The sequence below is a fragment of the Lissotriton helveticus genome, chromosome 4_1 (assembly GCF_964261635.1).
Source record: "Lissotriton helveticus chromosome 4_1, aLisHel1.1, whole genome shotgun sequence".
NCBI lineage: Eukaryota > Metazoa > Chordata > Amphibia > Caudata > Salamandridae > Lissotriton > Lissotriton helveticus.
Genome location: NC_136063.1, coordinates 1,659,973,239 through 1,659,989,793, shown reverse-complemented (window position 1 = coordinate 1,659,989,793; position 16,555 = coordinate 1,659,973,239). Strand labels below are relative to the sequence as shown.

Here is a 16,555-nt window from a genome sequence, read left to right as displayed (position 1 = left end):
CTTTTTCTGACCTAAATTGGTAGCCCCTTTGTTAGGCAATAAATCACCTACTCTCGCGGTCTGAAGTGTGGAGTGAGCTGGTCTTGACTTTATAGGATGTTTCCTGGCACCAATGTTAAGAGAGATATTTCTCCAGGGGACTGGTTGGAGCACATTCAATCATTTGACCTGCGGATCCAGTCAGACATTGTTAGTGCACATAAGTTGAAGTCTAAACATGCCTATTCCTCTGTTGCCTTGCTTATTTATTCTGGTGTTTTGAAAATATGAAGATACCATCTGGGCAGGAGAGGGCAGGTTGAGAATGGTTGGGTAGATAGATGTGGCAGGAGACCTTGATCATGAGGACCCTAGTGCAGACCCTACGAGTGTGAGAAACAGGATCATCGATCCAGCATTAACCAGAGATCAACCAGAAGCAAGGGGGTCAGTGTGTGGTAGCAATAGATACTTACCTTTCTCTCTCCAAGAGAACAGTTTGAATTTCCCCGTGCCGGCAAGGGATACCTGGGGCATGCCTATGGCAGTGCCTGAAAATGGAGCAGTAGTCTATGCAGCCAGCGAGAGGGGCACAAGGAGACAACATGCAAGTGAGCTTAGTGAGATAATTGGCTGACAGCGAACCTGTAGAGGGTGAAACTTGGTACTCAAAACATGGGGCTGATTCTACCATCCCACACTTCCGTTCTAGACCTTGGGTCGCTCAATCCTCGCAAGGCACCAAAAAGACTGAAGTCGCCGTTAAACCATTAACCGAGCTCATTGAGAAGCAATGTAGGGCTTATGACTAGAGACCAAGACATGAACAATCAGGATGACCAAACTACCCCATCCCTCTAGCAAAGCAGATGACAAGGACCCTCACTAGGATTCCTCAGATGCCATTGCCCTTCTCCCTTTGAGAAATTGCCCCAGAGGCAGAGTAATGATCTTTGTCTGGAAAACAGAAGCTGACCACAACAAATGGCTACCTGTGAAGGTGCTCTCCTAACGGCACAGGAGGGGTTGTTGAGTGCCATAATGGAAGTGTGCCCAGTAAAGACAGACTGGACAAATATTTCAAACTTTAAGCAGAACAAATGAGTCGCTTGCAGGTTATCTAGACATGGTTAAGTATTTGTTTATAATATACACGGGTAAAGCCAATCTAGCAATGGAAGCTGTGGGTGCTGCCTTTGTGCAGAGATTGCTACCTTGTGTGCAGGACCAGTTACAAACACCTTCTATTGGTAGGCTAAGGATTTAGCACAGTATATTACATTGGCCAATCATTGTGTAACTGTGCAGGGGATGAGAAAGGAATCCAAGAATTAAAAACAATAATCTGATAACTCTCACACATGCCAATTGGTTGAACCATCTACACCTCCATACTTGTTGGGAAGATATTTCTTAAGTAAATAGAGCTGCACTGTCTTTGGTACTGGTAACAGAGTGTTCCCAAACGTTCAAAAATCTACTGAAAATGAAGTTTTGTCTAGGTTATTTGAATCTGACCTTCAAAATAATGAATGCAAAATGCAAATGTCTGAGTCTCTGAATAAGTACTTTAACAAGTTGCTTCGACTTTGTGTTCTAAACATGCAAATGTTGTTGGGTGTATCTTCATGATTGAACCTGTTGAAATCAAGGTCAAGCCTATTGAGACGTTACCCTATATTTCACAGTACCCTTTATGTGCTGAGGCTAAAGGTGGGCTCTAATCTTTCACTATCGATTTGTTTCAGCAAGGTGTCTTAGTGACACCGTAAACACCTGCAATGCTCCGACTCTCCCATCAAGAAATTGGGCAAGATATGTGATGCTTCCTGTTTTCCAGCGGCCTCCACCGCACCATTATTCCATATATTAGAGCCAATGCCCAAGGGTTTACTGTAGGAGATTTATGTTCTTCTCTCCTTTTCATCTCCATATATAAATAAAAAAACAGTACCTGGTTGCTTTCCAATTCGACGTAGGGCAGATAACATAGCAGAGACTCCCACGGGCATTTAACAAATCACCATCCATCTTTTGCAAAGCTATAAAGCAGGAGGTCTTGTTGTAGGTTGAGCAAACACGGACTTTCTCACCTGCACTAGGGCTTTTTGAATACAATAAACCATCTACAGTGTATTGTCATGAAGAAAAGAGGTTCGTTCTTAGAGAATTTGTACAAGATCAAGTGGATCGGAAGAAGCCCATTGACTATTAGTCTTCCTATCTTGACCTAGTGGTGGCAGGCCTTCCCCCTGCCTGTACTGTGTTGTCACAGCAGCCCATCTTGTGTAAGAGGCAGAATTCATTGTTTTTGGCTTCATCCTTATTGTAGCATTCCCTCATTCCTAAGCTGCCCTTCTGCTTAATATGACAACGCAGCATTTTTCTACTGTCTGGTTGACCCAGTATGAGATGTTGTTGTTTTGTGCCTCCCATGACACACTCTCTGCTGCTCTGCTCTGAACCTACTCTGTTCGGTGCTCACTTCTCTGGAAGTTGAGCATTCCAACTCATCCTTTTTCACCTACTGTGCCACTATAGACAGAGGCCCACTTAAGGCAAATCAGTACTGACTCTGCTCCTCATGGAAGCAGCCACTCTCGAACCTTGGTCGTCTCACCCCTCCTCTCTGCAGCGAGATTTACAACCCCCCTCCCCCCGAATCTCACTGACTTAGCAATGCCTCTGTAAATTGTACGTTTGCCTAGCAGTTCAGTGAATTTGGACAGTTTTATATCTCCACATGCATACGTGTATGGTTACAGAGCTATCAGTCAGAATGTGCTGCAAACCAAACCATGCACAGGCATGATCAAAATGTACAGTACACGTTTGTCACCTTTGGCGCAGAACCCCTGAAAATGACACTGTAAACCAGTTTTTGATTTACTCACCATCCAGCTCACTTCCTATATCTTCCAGGCTTACCCTGTTGCATGATTTACTCTTAGGCCCAGATTTACAAAGGTTTTTCATCAGGCTTGCGTTACTTTTTTAATGCAAAGCCATTTTGAGATTTAAAAACCAATGCAAATTGTTTTTTTAGTGTCGGTTTGTAGGAAAAAGTAACGGAGACCAGCACAAAGCACTGCTTCACACTACTCTGTGTCAAGGGGGTGTTCCATGGGTGGTACATGAGGAATCCTGTGCAACCACTCATTGTTTTTGACACTATCTATCTACTAACAATAGTACACCTGATTTTGCATCACAAATTAACGCCACTTGAAAGTTCCCATTAAAAAGGAGAAATGCTTTTATTTCTCCTAACTTTTCCCACTTTGCATGAATTCTGCACTGTACAGCACACGCCAAAGTGGGAAAAAATTTTAAATCAGTCTAAGCAGAGTATTTTGCACTGGAAGGGTACTATTCCAGCACGAAATCTATGCTAGACTCACACAGATACTTTTACACAATGGTGCAAATGTGTGTGCGTGGCGCTCGCAGCCTGATTGTGCGCAGGCGCTAGGGAGGGAGCAGTAAAGTGTTGTTTCTCTGTAGATATGGCACTTTCCTGCTCTCTCCCTTTCGCGCAACGCTGCGCAGCAACTTTGTGTGCTGCTTTGATGGACATGTTTGTAAATCTAGGACTTAGTGTTTCGTTTTATTAAATATCTATTAAATCGATACTTGAACAAAATTCTAAAAATGCTGCATTTCTATTATTGCACATTTAACCCAATGGTTCATAGAGCATGTTTGACTATTTCAGTCCATCCGTTAATGAAGAGTTAAATATGCCCCTACGAAGAACTAAAGCAAACCTGGCAGATGTCTGCTGACACCAGTGGACACTGATCGGAAGCCCAACAGGATAAACACACTTATCCCACAGCTCTGACTGTGCTATGCCCTGATGAAAGTTGAGCATTGCTTCTCTGCATGTCACAGATAACTGAGTGTACTTTTGTCTGAGACCTTAGGTGGTAGAATTTACTTAACTAAAGGGATAAATTAGGTGCCTGAGGACTAAACCTGTAGCATTTCAGTGTTATATGGCTGACCCTGTAAGACCTGTGTGAAGCTGTTGGATAATTTTGCTTTCCGATGCTTCAATTGTGTGTATTTGACTACGTAACCTGAAAGCAGCCTGCTGTTAGAGGGCTGAGTGTGTAAAATCTGTGTAATTTGAGGAAAGTTAATGCTGTCAGATGTCTAAACTTAAAACATAGTTGTAGACTAAGGGCTGGGTTTGGTAACCAAACTTGAGTCTGGAAGATCTGCATAACATGTGCAATAGGTTAGCTATTTGCACAATTGTTGTAACCAGAGGGATGGCTCAGAGGCTCGAGTTTATAAGATTTTTGTGAGGCATAAGTAAACTTGTGGATTAAATTACTGAATGACGCCTGAGCCTGTAAGGTCTGTGTAACTGGAGACATTTCTCTGATGAAGGCTAGAATGTGTATGATCTGTGATATAAAAACAAAAGTCAGTTTCCTAAATGCAGAATCTGTGACATTTGCGCTGACCCCAACTAGCTATATCCGTAAAATGATGTAGAATATTTGGGTGTTTAAAAAACATTTAAAGTTAGCATGAAATACTCCTGAAAATATTGCAATACTCACCATATGAATAAATAACAAATAAAATTTATTTAAAAAAACATATTTTCTTGTTTTTAAGTTTACTAATTTTTAAGTCTTCCTCCTATGTGTTATGAACCATAATAGCAGTTCTGGTAAGTCACTGACCTTTGCAAATTGCAGTCCTTCTTGTTTAAGCAGGGATCAATATGGAGAATTGCATCTTGGAAATGTGTAACTTATACCTCTTATTAAATGTAAATAGTTCAAACAGGGGCCCCATAAATATGCTTTGCCTAGGGTTCCAAAATTCCTAAGATGTTTCTAGGTGGACAGAGATAAACCAGTGGTGATAACAACATGCCCAACAGCATTCTACTAGTCCAATGTTCGTGTCCAGCACTCCAACTACCCCCTAATTCCTCTTCAGACAACCAGAATGCCTGAGTGGCTTCTCCAGGTAACAATTAGCATGAGTTGTATACTGGGCATAACCTCCCACTTCTCAGTGACCAAAACTCCATTGTTGCTAATTTTATGTATGTGCCCTCCAAATATTGATATTAGTCAAGGGTGTTACTATCAGAAGTGCAGCAGGTGCAGTGGCACTGGGTCCCAGGTGTATGAGTTGTCTACTCCCCCCACAAAGACAGTGGTTCTTGTTATTAGTCAGGGGATTGTATTTATTTCCATAAGACCCCATGGCACCCTGGTGCTAGCTTACAAAAAAAACGCGCACTGTTGAGCAGAACTGCACTTACCAAAGTGATCTCACTGGCCAGCTCCATAGCCCACATCTGCTACATTGCGCAATACCCTGCCTGTCCAGCACCATCCTGATATTTATCTTGCTCACACATCATGTACACCTCAGTATTACTCATACCTTATTCTCGTCACTTCATTTGCCTTGCTGACATCTCCATGCTTTATTCAGGCTCCCCACTGCCACTCTCCAGAAGAACTCACTATGGCTCATACCACGTTTTTTCAATCCCACACATCGTGGGTGCCACTTTTTTAACTATCGAATTCACTAACGGGAAGCGCTTTGATTCTGGTGCCTGGGCATATTTTCTGTCGCAGTCCCACCCTGATTATCTCATAGTAAGAATAAACTTGTATAATTATAATACCCCCATATGACAGACTGATAATATGAAATAAGCACCACATAAAATGAATATATTAATACTCCTTAAACTGACTAAATATTAACATAGAGGCCTGAGGTCTAGCTAGTGATGGTTTTCCCGCCTCAGGGACAGCCAGGCTACTGAAACTTCGACCCCACTCATCTCTTGATTATGTTATTTAACATTCAAGAGAACCTGCCTGTTGCATCAATTCCTGACAATCAAGTGAAGATAAGCGGGAGCACATGGAGAAGACTACTGCCTGCCTCACCACACCAAGTGGCATGTGGTATGCCTTTGGGCACACTAGCCACCAGGGCACGATGGAGGGGCATTTAGGTGTCCAGCTCACAGAGAGACAACGGTAACGTGTTACTGATTATTAGGTGTCAGTGTGATGGTGCTACCCCTAGCCAGGTCTCTACCTGCCGCAGTGTTACAAGAATTTAATAGGCAGTCCGGCCAAACACCCAAATCATCCACCCAAAGGTAAGCAGGCACCGCAGACTCAATACAAGAATATCTGCCCTCGTGCACTGACTAAGAATGGTAGCAACACCAGGAAAGAAGGGGAGAGCACAGCAAATACAACTAATAGTGCATGCATAAAAACACATGTACAAGCAGCACAGGTCTGGCCTGAATCATGTTTGCATATAAATGAACGAGAAATCCTTTAATGTATGTGTCTGCAAAAGGCCCATTACCTGCCACCAATGTGCTATGACTGTACTACATGCAGTTATAAAACTTCCTGATGCACCGCTAACCCGGACCAAGCTGGCGCATGGCAGAGGCACCACTGACCACATCAACTGTGCTGGTGTAAGCCGGCGCTGGGTCTTGCACCTCCCTGTCGCTGTGCCAATTAAATCTTACTTCTTGGTACCAAGCAGATACACACGTTTCTGTTCTGGCCTTTAATGTACAATTTTAAGCTATATGTAACTTTTTATTAGTTTGTTGACAAATGCAATAGCAGAGAAATATATTTTAGAACTACACAATTAGTATTTAGTAGCTTTAATCATGTGATTCACTTCACTGCATCTGCAAAGCACCCTAAGGCCGGGATTGGAACCCAAAGCAGCTCTGGCAAATATTGTCAGACCAGCCCCCTTACATTGCAAAATGAGGCCTGCGAACCAGACCACTACAAAGGGAGGTCAGGGAGGTCTTTTCCCCAAAACAATTTGGGGGGAAAATGGCAAAAATTGTGCATTCTGCAACACATTTTTTAATGTAATATTCAATTGTATTAGCTGTTAAAGCATGTTAAATGATGACCTTATAGTGCACCAGAATACAACATTCTTTGTTGGGGCCCGTCAATGATTCCCTCATTATCACCGTCAAACAGTGCCCCTCATCTTTCTGAAGCCCCTCTCTCACATGTATTTTATTTGTAAGTCAGTGTATAGAAAATGTTAGAAAAGACAAGAGGGAATACAAGCTGTAGAAGTCATGTCATCCATACTAGTAGGCATTTTTTGAGAGTACTTGGTCTGGAAAAGCACAAACTCAGGATTCAAAACTTAACACAGTGGCTGGGGCTCAATTTACTAATACAATTGTTTTTCTACCTAAACACATCCGCTGTAGCAACATTAGGATAATGAAAGGCTGGGGGGAAAACATAACTTTCAAACTTGTAGCATGTAGTTTGCATGCAGCTCTCTGATGGCAGTTCAGTTTACTGTGTTAGATTACGATTTTAAATTATGTACTGCATTTAACAAAAGGGTTTCTGTAACAAAAGAAGTAACCCACTGAGATATGCTTATAAAATACAGTTCTGTGATGTGCATTGTAAAAGTTCTTAGCAGCAAGCATTTTAACCCTCTGAGCTACGTTAAGTGAGTCAATACTGCCAATAGACAAAACTTCAATCTGTTTCCAGTAGGAAGATTAATCACCAGAGATGTTAATGTTGACATTTTTATTGCTGCCTGAAAACTGCTGGATAAGCAAGGACCTCTGCAGCAGTGAGAGGAGCGAGTGATTATGCCGGCCAGGCCTGCATATTTCGGCCCACGCCCCTCCAGCCTCCCGGGGACACGCCCAATGCCCGGTACAGATAGTCCAGCTTTGGTGCTCCCCGGGCACATTTGCAGTGTTTTCATACCCTCAAATGTATGTAATAACCAAAAGCGAAACTATGATCAAGACGGTCTTGAATAAACGGAGGCATACAGAATATTCTCTTCAATAAAAAGTCAGTACACTAAAATAAATATATTGCATACAAGTTAACATCACAAACCGGTACTAATGCAAGCCTCGGGGTTAGATTTGGAAGGTATGATTAAAACATCACAACGGTACACCACAAGCCAACACCTAACACTAGTAGTCACTCACTAGTCCATCTGCTTCTAACTTTTCCACCAAGTACACCGGTACTGTAGTGCCTGTGGTAACTACTCGGCCTTTATTAGCGGTAATATGGCACATAGCACATGGCAGATGCCAATCTCTATGCATACAGTAATTTTAATGAAGGAAGGATTAATTAATTGAAGTGCAATTAAAACGAATACACACGAGATACCATAAACTAGCAGTGGACAATGATGAACCTCACTTGTATAGAAACTAAAACCCAATACATCACTATACAGTATTGAAAAAATCATTAGTAAACTGTAATAAAGTCCTGAGCAAAGGTCAAGCAAAGCTAAAAAGGCATGTTAGTACAGAGTTGTTAATAATCCGAAAGGGTTAGTATATAGGAAACTTTACAGCAATAGAAGTACATTAAATGGACTAAACTATGTTACATTGTTCGACGAAATGGCTAATAGGAAACGCAATAGGACGAGAAAAACAAATACATGCATTAATTAATAAAATAAACATTATTCTGAATTTATGTTTTTAAATGAGCTGATAGTAAAATGAGACACTAACAAAATAAATATTTTCGAACAATTAAATGAGGACTAGCTCATTCCACTGCCACATAGGTATCCTGCCTGAAATATAAATATTTTTACTAAGGTATTATTCCTGAATTCTCGCACCAACTTTCATAACATTTTCCTGGGTATGCTCTCAGTTCTTTCTCCGCCTCTCGCCTTTCTGCTACAACTTCTAGCATTCGCCTTTCGTCAAGGTGTAGACAACCGCTAATGTGTCTGGAAGTACAAGCGAGAGCAGAGCGTGCTTACTCGGAGAGGGTTCTGACATTATCATCTCAAGGCACACTCGAGCGCCGAAAGATTAGGACATTAGGACGTGCTGTATCTCTGAGGAGGCAGGCGTGGGCTCTTACACAGAATATAGCCACGACGAGTCTAATCTCTTTTAAACACAAAAATGTGAAACCAGCTGTCGACTCCTTTTTAGTGTCCTTCAGAAACAGTTTTTCCTGAAGTAAATTAAATGTGTGTGGGCTACTGCGCTGTGCTGAGCTCACCCCCTGGACCATGCAGTTTGCAAGCAGCTCTTTGATGACAGTTTATAGGTCCCTCTGCTAGATTACGATTGTCACTTATGAAGGGCACAGTAACAAAAGAATCTCTGTGACAAAAGCAGTAACCACAGACCTATGCACATAAAATACTCCTTTTTAAAATGCATGTTATACTTTCTTTGCAGTAGGCACATTAACCCTCTGTGCTACATTAGTTAAGTCAAAGCTGCGACTGAAAAAAACTATCATCTCTCTCCAGCAGGTACATTAATCACTGGCATTATCGAGACACTTTTATTGTTGCTCAAAAGCTGCTAATTATACAAGAAACTTTTCTATGTTTTTAAAACTGCTGCCTGCGGACCCTCTGGAAATGTGTCGGGGTCCGTGGACCCTTTTTGGGAAACACTGCACTAGACTATTTAGAGTCATTACTATAGGTCAACAGTACCCAGAAGAAAAACCAGCATTTCCAATGCAATAGGTCTCGCATTTTAATCTATTGGCATTGTAAATGACAATGCCTTTTATTTATGTTTTGCTAATTAACACATAAATAAAAGGCATTGTCATTTACAAAGCCAATAGCTCAAACTCTTGCAAATACGAGACCTATTAAAAGAAGCGGCCGCCATTGTCCCAGGCTGCTCGGAAAGTGAAAGCGCGCATTATGCTTTGAATGTTGCAGGAAAGCTGTTGTGCCTGTAGTAGGAGAAACTCATTTAAGAAAATAGTGCTTACAGAGTTAAAAATATTTACTGTGTAACACTCGAAGTAAAAGGGCCAGTCCTCGTCGGAGGATACAAATGAAGACAAGGGGAGACTAACAAGTATATCAACAAATCAGAAGCCAGCATTTACGAAGTACAAGACACGATCCAATGACAAATATGAGCAGAGAGTGGGTCGGGCGTCTATTCCATACTCCAATACAGCATGCAGCAGAGCAGTGCATGCGCTGCCCAGGCTCGACCTAAAAAGCTTAATGCGGGTCAGTGGCAGGTCCTTGCCATCAATGGTACTATATCTAGTATGTGCAGATTGCCACCCAGGCAGTCCTATGTGATATTAAAGCATATTTTAAAGCAACATGTTTTTGCCACTGCCCTGTCAGTGATCTTTTGGTGCTGCAGTAACACTGTTAGGCCTTTTCTTGGCTTCATAAAGGAGTCAGAGATTACGGGATAGTCAAGGATTACTGGGTCACACTCTTACATGGATGTGGTAGTTTATCGTCGGTGTTTTAGAGCCCCAATACTACTGCACTTCAGTTGGATAACCAGTTTACTACCTTTGGACATTTTCTAGGGGTACCACAGTTGAGCAGCCAAGCCTTACTCTGGGATGGGTAGAAGCTATAAACTCTAACACAGCATAGCAAAATAAATCACTTTGATAAACTAAAAGTCCTTTCAGTGCAATCGGTTCTAATGAACAGAGGATTCCGTGGCAAAACAGGAAGGGTAAGGCTACGGAGCTTGTGGAGCGGAGATATTTCTTTAAGGACCAAATTTAAGAAGTTTTCACCCAATATAGCACAGCAACCCGAGCTACTGTTCTGGATTGCATGAAAGTGAGGGAGCAGAACAGTGCCAAATAAACTAAGACATGATGCTTTTTCTTACCCCTTGAGCTGGTGCACATTAGGCTGCCTTGGGCCAATGCACACACCCTTCCACTATAGTGTATAAAGCTGCATTTAGAAACTATCACCATCAAGTAAAAGAGACCATGAAAAAGGCCCCGACCCTGAGAATCGAATCTAGCTCCAACAACTGCAAGAAAGTGTTTTGTCATTGTCAAGGAATTAACCAACACAACAGCCGCAACCCAAACCATCACCCCTACACAAGAACTCTGCAACAACTTCTCCAACTTCTTTCATGACACAATTACCATGATATACTACAACTTTGAACCCCAGCCACCCTCCATCAACCTTCCCAACCTGCTAACCTCATCAACCAAATCATACCAACTGACAGCATGGAACTCTTTATCCATCAAGGACAATACAGCACTATTGAATACAGTGCACCCAGCGGCTCCCACAGACCCCGCCCCCACCATTCCACGACCAGGGAAGAGCCACAATCAGCGCTGCACTCACATTCATCAACAACACCTCCTTCAAAATAGCCATCTCCTCAGATAGCTGGAAATGAGCCAAAATCACAGCCTTTCTCAAAAACCCTCAGGCAAACCCAAAATACTCAACAAATACGGACCCATCTCACTGCTCCACTTCTTAGCTAAAGTAATCGAGAAGACCATCAACAGTCAAATCTCGGACCACCTTGAGCACCCAAAACTCCTGGACAACTAGCAATCAGGATTCCGAGACAGCCACAGCACTGAATCTGCCGTATTCGCTGCCATAGGGGACATATGCAGGGAGGGACCCTAAACATAGGACAGGTATAATGTCACGTCTATGGTGGCGGCCTCCACACCTAGGATGCAATTAAAAATGTGTGCACACCTGAATTAGAATCCACTACCACCACTTGCCTCATGGCATGGTATGTGATGGAGATACTCATCTACTTCCATGGCTGATAGCCATGTACAAATTAGGTGTATTTACTTTCTGCTGATCTAGACTCCACCTTATAATTGTCTGTTGATAAAATGTAGTGTGTTAGAATTGAAATGTATTACTGCCATGTTACTCATATTTTACTTGGTATTATGTTAGCATTTATGTAGCTATTTCATGATATATTCTTGCTGCATGCATACGTAACTAATAAGTACAGATGTTATTTAAGTTAGGTTGACATCTGTGTCACCATTTTAGCTCTCGAAGATGCCATTTTGTATTATAGTCAAAATTGTTACTTGGTCATTTACGAGAAATTGTCCTTGGTAAGTTTTGTTTTTCAAATGCTGAATCTTGCTCATTAACCATGCCTTTTCAGTTACATTGAAGCCTTCTCCCACCTGTCTAGTGGGGAGGATAAGCCAACGACCTTGGGTAGTTGATATCTTGTGCCAGGCTGCGGAATCGAAACTTATGTTCTGTACCCCCATTGTATTAAGAAAGCTACCAGTGTTTTTGCATACTAGGCGGGTCTTTGTGGGCTCGGCAACGTACATAATGTAACTTCATGCTTGTTAGAGTCAATCCCTCGTCAGCCATCATTGGAGGCTGGTCAGATTGGACTCCACTGCAGTGTACTTTGTGAATAAACTAGTTTGCTTGTATTCTCTACTGCATCTCTGACTCTTCATTCTTGGAAGGCTAGAGGAGGTCGAGTGTGACCCGGGTGGCCCTAGTTGGGTCACTTCCTTCAAGCACACCTTCAGAAGACTTGCAGATTGTTGTCTCCAGCGATGACAAAAATATAGCAGCTCATAAAGCCAACTGTTGGTAGCCATGCAGAGGACTTGTGTCCCAAAGACCACCACATCTCACAAAGTATTTATTGCTCAAAGGTTATCCATGTTTTGCAAATGAATCATGGAATATTCAAAGTTCAACTGAGACAAGTCTGATTCTCTAATGCAAGCTTGTAAAATAGCGTGACATACTCCCTAGAATTATAACAGAAAGGTGCTTTGTGCATTTTAGCTGACATGTTCCATGAGCTCTCCAATTCCCTTGTAAAGAGAACAACATGGGAAACCCCTTTAACACGTTGAGAGTGCAGATTAAACACCGATCTCCAATGTCTCTTGTAGTAAAGAGGGTTTCTGTTGCAGTAACCCCTCCTCGTGTTGCCAGGTTTCTGATGCATTTTGATTTGATGTGCCCAGGGTCCCTGCTAATCAGGTTTCCAGGGTCTGTGTTCTTTCCCAATGCTATACCTTTGTACCCAATATTGGCACCTCTCTGGTGACAGGTAAGCCCCTTGTAAAAAGTACCATGTGTACCAAGGGCACAGTGACCAGGAAAGGCTTATAAGGGCTGCAGAACCTATTGCACCACCCTTAGGGGCCCTGCACCCTGATACGCACACACTGCCATTGTAGGCTGCATGTTTTGGTGCAGAGAAAAGTGAAGAGTCGATATTGCACACATCCCTGTGTGCCATGCCTAAAACCCACTGCCGGGTGCCTAGTTAAGTTACCTCTCTAACAGGGTGCACTAGCCACCAGGTGAGGGTACAGTTGCTTACAGTATCTAAGAAAATTCATAGACATTTTAAGTGCAGTAAACCCATAAAGAGTATATGTTCTGGGAGTTGGCCATTATGAACTCCACAGCTCCATAATGGCTTTACTGAAATCTGGGAAGTTCTGCAGCAAACTTCTCAGCACATTAAACCCACACTGATGCCAATGTACGCAGAGGGCATCTTAAAGATGCCCCCGGAAAAACAACCAGCCTTGGGCTGTTTTTTGAATGGCTGCCCGCCATTTGCCACCAGATAGGTTTCTGAACCCCTGGGTAGAGAGCCTCTGCTCTCTGGGATCAGAAACAAAGCCCATCTTGGGCAGAAGTGTCATGCCTCCTCCTCCAGGATGGGCTGGTTCCATGAAGGTGAAGCTTCAAAGGCCTGCCACCTTTGTAAGCTGTCCCTGCCTTTTGCTGCTCCCAGCAACTGGCTCCCACTGGTTCTGACTCCCACTTTGGGTAGGAAAATCGGTGGGAAACCCAAGTTAGGAGGAGAGATATGTCCACGTTTGCCAACCCCACCCCTCAGGTGGGGGTAGTGAGGTGAAGCACATACTCAGCCACCTCCATTTTGAAGGTTGAGGGATCCCAGCCAATTAGAGAGAGGCTCATACCCGCTACCACTGGAGGGTGGTATATTAGGGGGTGTACCCACCCAAAGGAAGGAACCTATTGTTCCTGACCTGCACACCCCTATAACACCCTTAAATGTAGTATTTAGGGGGACCCTGAACCTTGCTTCCCTAGATTTCTGCAACCTATGAAGAAGGATGGAAGTAGTCGCACAGCAGATTAGACTACAGAGAAGAACTGACTTGGCCCAGCCCTACTGGCCCGTCTGCAGTTTCCGGAGATCCTACACCAAAAGTGGACTTGTCTTGCATCCAGCGACCTCCAGCACCCTTGGAGGACGGACTGCCTTCAACAAAGACTGGATCTCCTGCGAACAGCAACTCTCTTCAAACGAAACTAAAAAGAAAAGCTCTGAGCCTGCTGAGGACAACCAGACACCTGGAACCACCACTCCACCTGTCGCTGCTGCCCAAGTCCAAGTGGACCACTGGTCCCAGAGAGGTACCCCAGCACTTTAGAGTCCGAGTCCACTGTGGGTGGACATCGACATCGACTCCAACCTCTGCACAGGACCTCCCCCAACAGTGAGTGGCTCAGTAAGGTGAAATCTGACCTCAAAAGGAACTCCTGCAACCGGCCGCCCTGCCCTGAGAAGAGGACCTGAGATGCACCTACGCCCCTGAGCCCTCCAACTTACCTGCCCAGTGGTTGGTTCCTCCAGGAAAACTTCCTAAACAGAGCCTGCAGCCAAAATCCAAAACCGGCAACCTCCATACTGTATACTTACCCAATTGGTCTGGATTCAATCTCTGAGTGTGTAACTTTAGTCTTAATTGAGTGAATACAATCCATGCTTAACACACACTGCACGGGCCAGGCTTGTGCCACTGGTGGTGTGGACTTGGTGTGGACCTGGTACCCCCTTTGCCATGACCTTAACCCTAAGAGCTTGGCTACCGAGTGGCCTGCCCAAGAGCAGCCCCCAAACGAAGTGCCTCCTAGCTCCATTGGCTAACATAGGCATCATGCCCTCTGCACCTGGCCACACTAGAGCGGCAGGTGGTGCAATTTAAGTGCTCACCTGCACCTTGAGGAACCTTGGTTCTAACCCTCAAAGCGTTTCTTGCAGGTCGGCTACTTACCTGCAAACTGATAATCTTCTTTTTCCAATAGGAACCAATGTTAGGAGTTTTGTTTCTAGAAATTTTGTTGACTTACTATTTTGTATGAAAAAAAAGTAACTATGCTTTAACTTAAGAATTGTCATACTTACCTGTAAGTGACCAACTCTAGTGTATGATATCTCGGCATATCATCTCAAAGTAACTGAAAAGTAATCCAAGAGTATTCAACAGTAATCTTACTGTATTTTGAATGGTTTTAAAAGTAATAGAAACCTGTAAACAATTCCAATTAAATCCACAATTGCATTTCTGTGTACAGCCTTGCTTTTGAAATTATATTTTATCTACCCATACCAATACCTGCTTGGTTCTAGTAAATAAAACTTGAGTACTTTTTTTTATATACTTACCCAATTGGTCTGGATTTAGTCTGAGCGTGTGTCTTCAGTCTTGATTGAGTGAATACAATAAATGCTTAACACACCCTCTGGATAAGCCTAAATGCTCGCCCACACTACCATAAAGAGAGCTGTTGGTACTTACCTAATTTGGACTCTGCTATACCTCTGGGGACTCCCTGGACTCTGTGCACACCATACCTTACTTTGGAATAGCATATACATAGCCAGCTTCCTACAGCTCTCAGCTCAGATACTGAAACATCAGAAAACAAACAGCCTCGCAAACAAACTTTTATTTTCTTCATAATGCACTTTCTTCCACAGGCAGCGTCTGAGACTGTGACGTATATTCATTTTAATTTTAGCAATGGTCATTCCAGTCTGGTTATGGAAATACTTTATTACTAACCATTCCAGGTACCCGCCCCAGAGGGGTCCTTCCCCCCCGGGTGCCGTAGGACCTGTATCTTCAGGGACACCTATCTGCGCTCCAACTGTTACTGATACAGTACTACCTTCCCTGCTGGCCCCATCAACGCCTGACCTGGCCAATGTGGGTCCCTCCCTGGAGTCGATCGAGAAGCTGGTCAAGTCTCTTTTGTTGCCACTTATAGACCAGGTCAAGAGGTTGGGGGATAGGCTTGACTGCTTTGAACAGGTTACCAGGGATAATTTTTTTGCCCTGAAAACCCTGTTCAAGCTTCAGCCAAAGCTCAGTGAGGATAGGACAGATAGGATAGATAAGACCAATAGGATAGAGGTTCCAGTGAGACCCCCCTCGGGAGATCAGCTGACGCAGCCGCCCAAGCGACCAGCCCCTGGGAATACTATCTTGGCTGCTCCTAAGGATGGTCCTAGGCAGATAAAGCCAAATGCTTCCACTCATGTTGCTCAAGTGCATGCTACCCCTCCCCCAGTAGTAACAACCCCGGTGCCTATTCAGGGCCCAAGGCAACATCAGAAGGGAGGGACGGGCCCTACTTCGCAACCTGGGGCCGTTTCATCTGCTACAACTGGCGGTGTAGCATCAACTCCTAAGGTTACATCTATCCCCGTCCCACCTATAAACCCTTCTCCTTTAGGTCCTCCTCAGAATAGTAGACGAAAGTGCCCCCCAGTTAACCTCCCCCCTGAGTGTCACCCGTATGTTGTTATTCTTACCAAAGTCCCCCCTATTAGGAGTACCCAGCGGGAAAACCATCAGGCACTTAAGAATAAGGTCATCCACTGGCTGAAAGCCAACAGGCCCTTGCCTTCGGGAGTGGATGGTATTAT

The 16,555-nt window shown here is 43.6% G+C and overlaps 1 protein-coding gene across 5 annotated transcripts in view; it reads right to left on the bottom strand.

Annotated features, from left to right (window-relative positions):
- LOC144829310 (biliverdin reductase A-like) overlaps positions 1 to 16,555 on the bottom strand; it is a 296,629-nt gene that overhangs the window by 195,540 nt on the left and 84,534 nt on the right. Inside the window, exon 1 of one of the 5 annotated variants that reach the window (XM_078688340.1) lies at positions 8,671 to 8,770. The exons of 3 other annotated variants lie outside the window; for them this stretch is intronic. In XM_078688340.1, the coding sequence (XP_078544466.1) occupies positions 8,671 to 8,747 (77 nt within the window). In that variant the 5' untranslated portion in view covers positions 8,748 to 8,770. Of the gene's footprint in view, positions 1 to 8,670; positions 8,771 to 16,555 lie in introns of those variants that run through there. One more of the 5 variants, XM_078688343.1, reaches the window with a different exon arrangement.